The 7,825-nt window shown below is 39.9% G+C and overlaps 1 protein-coding gene across 1 annotated transcript in view; it reads left to right on the forward strand.

Moving 5' to 3' along the window:
* LOC103734420 (sec1 family domain-containing protein 2) overlaps positions 1–7,825 on the forward strand; it is a 185,682-nt gene that overhangs the window by 60,574 nt on the left and 117,283 nt on the right. Inside the window, exon 3 of the mRNA XM_008833344.2 lies at positions 5,348–5,475. Coding sequence (XP_008831566.2) covers positions 5,348–5,475 — 128 coding nt within the window. The remainder of the gene's footprint in view (positions 1–5,347; positions 5,476–7,825) is intronic.

A 7,825-nucleotide genomic window follows, 5' to 3' on the forward strand; every position in this document is an offset into this window, starting at 1 on the left:
TATTTTTATTTTATGTGTATGTGTGTATTGCCTGCATGCAGGTAAGTGCACCCGGGTTGTGCAATGCCTACGGAGGACAGAAGAGGCTGTTGGATCCCCTAGAACTGGAGTTACAGACAGTTGTTAGCTGCCATGTGGGTGCTGGGAATCAAACCCGGGTCTTCTACAAGAGCAGTCAGTGTTCTTAACTGCTGAGCCATCTCTCCAGGTGACTGGTGAGATGGCTCAGTGTGTAAAGGTTGGTTGTGCAATGCCTACGGAGGACAGAAGAGGCTGTTGGATCCCCTAGAACTGGAGTTACAGACAGTTGTTAGCTGCCATGTGGGTGCTGGGAATCAAACCCGGGTCTTCTACAAGAGCAGTCAGTGTTCTTAACTGCTGAGCCATCTCTCCAGGTGACTGGTGAGATGGCTCAGTGTGTAAAGGTTATTGCTGCCCAGGTCTGATAACCTGAGTTTGATCCCCAGATCAGTGGAAGAAAAGAACCAACTCCTGAAAGTTGCCTTCTGACCTCTACATGAATGCTCATGCATGCATGTGCCCACATGCACATGCATATCCCACATCTCACCTGACTCCTAAATAAAATTAAAACAACAACCACCAGGAAATAGACATTGGGGAATCAGGCATATCAGAATTGTTTATATCAACGAAACGGTTTTCAAGAAACACATGACCTATATGTCAGTGTTAGAACTCTTGGAAACTATGTATTTCTTCTAATGTGCTTTTTTTTTTTCTTCTTTTTTTTTTTTTTTTTTTTTTTTTTTTTTTTTAAACAAATTTCAGTTTTTGTCTTTTTAAGACAGGGTCTCCTTGTAGCCACAGCTGGCCTGGAACTCTCTATGGAGACCAGGCTGGCCTCAGTCTCAGAGAGATCGCCCTGCCTCTGCCTTCTAAGTGCTGGGGCTAAAGGCATGTGCCACTGTACCCAACCTAATGTGTTTTAATAGACCAGAGCCAGAGAGTACCAACCCTGTGTCATTGTACATTATCAGGAATTTCTGAGTAAAATGCTTGATAATTACACGAATTTGTCCTAGAGTAAACACTTGAACATAGTGACCTAAAGACATTTTTTTCAGTAGAAATGAAGTAACAACACAACTGCTTGAATTAAGTGAGTCAGAGAAGGGCTGTATGAAAATTCTTGTATTTTATCCTTATAACAGTCCTTTGAAGTCATTTATAAGTGAGAAAACCAAGAAAAGTAGAGAATTAATTATATGGACAAAATTATACCACTTGTAGTATAATTTACTTAATGTTTATTGAGTAATTCTACCCCAAACCTGGTACATTCTAAATGATGAGGAATTAGCAATGAGTCAAAGACATCTCTGCTTTCATAGAAGTAATCCACTTTCATGAGTGAGATGTGTAACAATTTAACATGGAAACATATATGTCAATTGTGTATAAAGATCATGTAGGACAGTAAAGTCCAATAAGGAGGTAGAAGAGGGTAAGTTACAGGTATGGACTTCATCACTCTGTTATACAAGGAATTGATGGGCCTCTCTAATAAGGTGACGTTTGGGAAGAGAGAGAGGGAGGAGAGGGATGTTTGTAGGAAGAATGTTCCTGACCAAGAAGGGGAAGAAGTCCCTGTGCTTAAAAGGAAGGTTCAGGAGGCCATGCATTTGGAGTGGGTGATGGGAGAATGTTGGAGTTTCAGCATAAATTCATCTGACTCTGAACATGCATTTTAATTACTACGGTAAGCTCTATGGGGAAATCACAACACTAGCTAATCCATAATGCTCTTGGAGACATACTGTGTTAATGGGATGTATATTCTCATGGAAAGGAAGAGGTTAGTGATATTCTGTTCTGGAAGTTCTGTGTTGAGAGTGAGAGAACTTCTGGGATTTGGGCAGAAGTGCTTTTGAGGGAATAAGGTAAGACATGATGGTGGACCATAAGTCTAGGAAATGGGGAGTATAGCTTCCCTGCTCAGAATTCTTCAGTGGTTTCCAGTTGCATTCCAGGATTTAGAGAAATTAGGTGTTTTTATGAAAAACCCATAGCAAATAGACTATTTTTGAATTATGATACTGCATTTGCTCTTATTTACCACCCTTCCCTTTGCATCTTTAGCAAGGAGCAAAAAGGTACAAGGTGTCTTATAATTAGGACATTGTACATTGTGAAATGCCCTACTTTCTTTTGTTTTGTGATTATTATTTTATATTTTCCTTTAAGCTGCCGTAACCATTTTTTCCCCTAAGTTGAATTATAACTTCTTCCTTTGGCTGCTTTTAGAGATTATGTTTCTTTGTACTAGCTCACTGTTTCCAGCAGAAATTATTCCCTCAGTCCCTATCCTCCCAGACAAGACTATATTTGCACAGAAACCTATCAACCATTGATTATAACACATCTCACACTTCTTTGTAGTTTTTTCTTGTATAGTATACATGTGACCTTCCAGAATATATCATTGAAAGTTTGTTTTATCTATATGCCTGCCAAATATAGAGCATGCCATATGTGTTGTTTAGTTTTTGTCAACTTGACACAAACTAGAGGCACCTGGGAAAAGGGAACCTCAACTGTGCACTGAAATTGTGCAGTGGTGTGATGCCACATTACAGTGATGCCTGAAGTGGATGACTCTCAGCATCCATTTCAATAAAGAGGAAGAACCAAACTGTTCTGAGAACTTGTTCCTTCAGATTTCTCCCAGAATTGTGCTTCTGAACAAAGGCCTTGTTCTCTCTTCATTGAAACTGTACATCCAGCATCACATGGAAAAAAGGAATTTAGAGGATTATGTCCTTTCTGACCCCTTACTGACATAGAACAGCACACTTAACCACAAACAGGTATCAATATAATCCCATCTGCTGTTTTCAGCACAAACGGGATACTTTGTTGCTGCTTTCAGCACTTGGTATTTTCTCAACACATATATGCCATATACTTACATTATTCTGGGTCAAGGGTAAGGAAGAGTCATGAGGGATTAAAACTATGTGTTTGGGTTACAAGAGGAGCCCTAGGCCTAGTAAGCTTCTTTATAGTGTAAATGAGCTGAGATGGTGTCTGAGACCCATTCCCACAAAATTACCACCATCAGATTGGCCTGTGGACCTGTCTATGGGGCATTTTCTTGATTGCTGATTAATGTAGAAGGGCCTAGCCTACTGTGGGCAGTGCCATCCTTGGGCAGGTGGGCCTGGGCTATAAAAGAAAAGTAGCTGAGCAAGCCCAGTACAAAGTGTTCCTCCAGGATCTCTGAGTTCCTGCCTTGGATTGGAAGTTGTAAGATGAAATAAACTCTTTCTTTTCCAAGTATCTTTGGTTCAGTGTTTTGTCATAGCAACAGAGAAGCAAACTAGAATTACCTTGTAACTTACTTGTTCATTAATTAAATAAGAATAATAGGTACAGAATTCTCTTAGGGTTCTCTAGAGGGCCACACACACACAAAGACAATATTTAATATAAAAATGGTGTATGGAGTCAAGAGACTGGGTAGTGCCACAATAGCTGTGTGCAGGCAGGAAAGCTAGAGATAGCTGCTCAGTCCAAGATGCTGGAGACCTTAGAACAAGTAGTAGGGTTGGGCAAGGCTTAGCCCTAGGCCACAGATGAAGTCCTGAAAGTTCCCTGTAAGTCTTTGATGTGAGTTTGCATTCAAAATCAGAGGAATTTGGAGTCTGGTGTCTGAAGCAGTGGCATCAGCAAAAGAATGCCTACTTGAGAATCAATCACAGGCCTGGGGGTCATCCATCCCCCTCCATCCTGCCCCTTGTCCATTTTATTCCTTTATTCGCTTTTGGTCCCATCCAGAGTCCCAACCTATTGGACAACAGCTCATATTCAGGTGAGGTCTTCTCCCCTTGGTTCACTGACCCCTATGCCAGTCATCTCTGGAAACATCCTACAGATACACTCAGAAGCGCCTTATCAATTTTCTTGGTATCTCTTAATCAGTCAAGTTGCTAGCCAAGATTAACTATCATAGGAGTTATAATTTTTAAAAGTTTAGAGGTTCCAGTTCACTAAGGAAAAATATATGATAATAAGAGCTATTACTATTTATTGAGAGATTAGTGTCAAGCATTCACATTGGTGCTAAAGTACAAAATTTCATTATTCCAGATCAAACTCAAACTTGAATGATGATCTTAATAGGTATAGCTTTAAAACTAACTTAATTTTAATTTTAAAACTAAATTTAAAAATGCACTCATTTTCAAGCTGATGTTAACTGCATAATAGAAGAAGCATTAGGGGGGATTAAGTAGAGGACGATGTCCTTAGGAAGGAACAGAAGTCACCCTTGTTTCCTTTATGTTCAGTTTTGAAATGTTACTACAAATGTGTATAGTTGGCTACATGGCAGTGATTTTCCAGAAAGAACACTGTACTCATTTATAATTGGGACTTGGCATGGTGGGTGAGACAGAGAGCTACTGGGGAAGTGAACCCAGATAAGCTCCTGCATAATGCAGTGCTTGGGTCTGTTATTAACAGTTGATTTTGAAGGCTTCCCTAAGTGCCATCCTTCCAACTGAAGGCCTTGAGTGGAATACTTCAGGCCCTGCTCCTGAGTGCAAGCTCTCATTCCTACTCAGTAGGAAGCCCACTCACTGATCAGAAAGTCCATTGAGTGTTTCTCTATGGGAATTATCATGGCATGCTTTGTGTTTCTCAGACAAATATGCTGTCTCAAGTTAACATACTGCTTGTGCTACTGATGAATTATTTTTGGACATACATTTAATTTTGGCTTCTTTCATGTTACTTTACAAATGAATTGCATTCTGAACTGCTTTTAAGTGCAGAATCTCAAAAAAAAAAAAAAAAAAACACCCACATAATTTTTCTCATACTTTTCATGGAACAGTGTAGCTTTTCTTCCCCTCTTATGTCTTGATTTTTTTATCCCCTTAATTTCTCAATACTTTATGTCAATGAAATAAATTAGATATTCTTTTATTGAGTCTTAATACTTAGAAATCTATCAGTGCGGCGGGGGGGGGGGGGGGGGGGGGGGGGGCTGGAGAGATGGCACTGTGGTTAAGAACACTGACTGCTCTTGCAGAGTACCTGGGTTTGATTCCCAGCACTCACGTGGAGGCTAACAACCATCCATAGCTCTAGTTCCAGGAATCCAACGACACCCTTTTCTGACCTCCGTGGGCATTGCACAACATGGGCGCACTACACAGATGCAAGCAATACATAAAATAAAAATAATAATAAAAGAAGTCTTTCAGTCAGAAAGACTATATTAGTTCTCAAAAAAAAGATATTTAAATGTTTTTTTCTTTCAGTCCTTTCCATTTCACAGTAAAAATTTATTCTAAAGTGTTTTGTGGTTCCACTGCAGTGACATCTCAGCCAAAACCCTATGGGAAGCCTTGCTGAACACTAAGCACAAAGAGGCGGTGATGGAAGTCCGGAGACATCTAGTGGAAGCAGCAAGCAGAGAAAACCTGCCTATCAAAATGAGCATGGGTAAGCCTCTCTAGGACAGTGATGGGAAGCTCTGAGACAGCACGCATAAGTCTCTTCTAAACTGTGGGCCAGCCTAGCCTACATGGGATCTAGATAAACGCACTGAATACTCTGAATTCTTGAAAGAGTAGAGAAAGCAATATGTGCAAGTTCCCTGGGGCTTGGCAGTGGCCACTTTTCTTAGTTTCAACTTGGAAACTCTAGGTTGAGTCCTTACATATATGGAATAATTCTTTTACTTTCCTAGTTGATATAGAACTATAAAAATTGGGCTGAACCTCCTTCTGCTAAGTCTGGTCACACCTTTCCTTTTTCCCCTTACTGTAGATGAAGTTCTTATTATTGGTTTTGAATTAATGAACAAGCTATTATATCAAAAAATAAAAAAATAAAAAAAGCAATTGAAAAGACAGGTCCTGTCCTATCCAGGCCCCTGCTGATTTTCCAATCACATAGTGGTTGTCCCTTCTTCAAGGGATCACATACCTCATTTCTTCCCTATTAAGATTTGACTTTGGTATTAAAAGAAGATGGCTGCAATGGAATTTGTATTTTAAACAGATTTTTTTCTTTAGATCAAAAGGAGATTACAGAACTAATGCTTTGCTTTTATGTATGTATATATATATGTGACTATGGTATATACGCATATGGTATACATGCCTGTGTTCACATGGAGGTCAAAGGGAAACGTCAGGTACCTTACTCTATCATTCTTTGTATTATTCCCTTGAAACAAGATATTTCCCTGAATGTAGAGCTATGCTAGCAGCCAGCAAGTCCTAGTGACCCTTTCTCTGTCTCCCACAGCATTGGGGTTATAGCGTGGGCCATGCCCAGCTTTTTTACATGATTGCTGAGGTCTGAATTCAGGTCCTCCATGCTTTCACAGCAGACACTCTTAGCCACTGACTCATCTCTCGAACTCCACCCTCCTTTTTACATTTTTGTTTTAAAAAATATGGTAATAATTAAAAAATATAGAAATAGGGCCTAGAGAAATGATTCAGCAGTTAAGAGCACTTGCTGCTCTTGCAGAGGAGCTAGGTTTTGTTCCCAGACCCACATGGCAACTAACAACCATCCCTAACTCCAGTTCCAGGGGATCAGTGCCCTCCTCTGGCCTCTGTGGGCATTGCATGCCATGGGTACACTTACATACATGCAAGCAAAACACTCATCTACATAAAGTAAAAATAAATAAAAAATTAAAAATAGAAATATTTAAATATAAATATTAAATCTGGCAAATTGGTAGAACTTATTTCTGGACCGTTGTGAAAATTTATTTCTCTCCTTTTTTTTTTTTTTTTTTTGTTTTTTTTAAATAGGGCTCACTGCCCAGATTGGTCTGGAACTACCTATGTAGATCAAACTGGCCTCCAATTGACAGTCAACTATTTCTATAGTGTTTGCTGATACCTTGATACTTACAATAAAGTATCAATATGACTTCTTGGAATGCATTCCGAACTCACAAAGATCCACCTGCCTCTGCCTCCCAAGTGCTGGGATTAAAGGCATGTGCCACCATGCCCGGCAATTTCTCTTTTAATGATAAGGTTTCTTTCTTATTGTATGTTGTCTGGTGTCTACTTGCTCTTAGTATATCCTGATGGATGGGGATGATAGTTAATCTTGAGTGTCAACTTGATGGGTTAGACTCAACATGAAGTCAAACCTTTTTCTAGGTTAGGTTAATTGAGGTGGGAAGACCCACTCTAAATATGGGTGGCACCATCCCACGGGCTGGAGTCCTAGGCTGAATAAATTGTTACCCAGCTGAGCACTAAGCATTCATGACTGCCTCCTGACTGCAGATTTGGTGTGACCAGCTGCCATGGCACACTGTACCCTCAAACTGTGAGCTGAAGGAAACTTTCCTTGTCGAGTATTTGTCACAGCAATGACAAAATAAGTAACACAATGGAAAAGCAGAGATTCATTGCTGGGTTCTTGATTAATTATTGGTACAGACACCAAATACCAAGAACTAGAACACATTTTTGAAAATAGAAGAATGTAAATGAACCTAGGAGGGAATACCTTAGAGACCCCAACATGAAAATACAGTCATGATTTTTAGTATATTAGATAACTGTAGATGACAGCTTTAAGGGGAGAAGAATGGTGTAGAAAGTTAAAGTAGCTATGTTGAGTACTTTAAAAATTCCTGGCCCTGGATAGATAAAGGCTCTTCCAGACAGTAACCCAACATACTACTGGAAACATGAACAGCAGACCCCAATTCTATCCAAAGGAATACTGACAATGGATTGCCGTAGATGAGGAACAGCTGATCCTCCTGGAACAGGGACCTCTGGCTGACTAGATTTACCAGAAGGGCAGA

The sequence above is a fragment of the Nannospalax galili genome, unplaced genomic scaffold (assembly GCF_000622305.1).
Source record: "Nannospalax galili isolate Female #2095 unplaced genomic scaffold, S.galili_v1.0 scaffold433, whole genome shotgun sequence".
NCBI lineage: Eukaryota > Metazoa > Chordata > Mammalia > Rodentia > Spalacidae > Nannospalax > Nannospalax galili.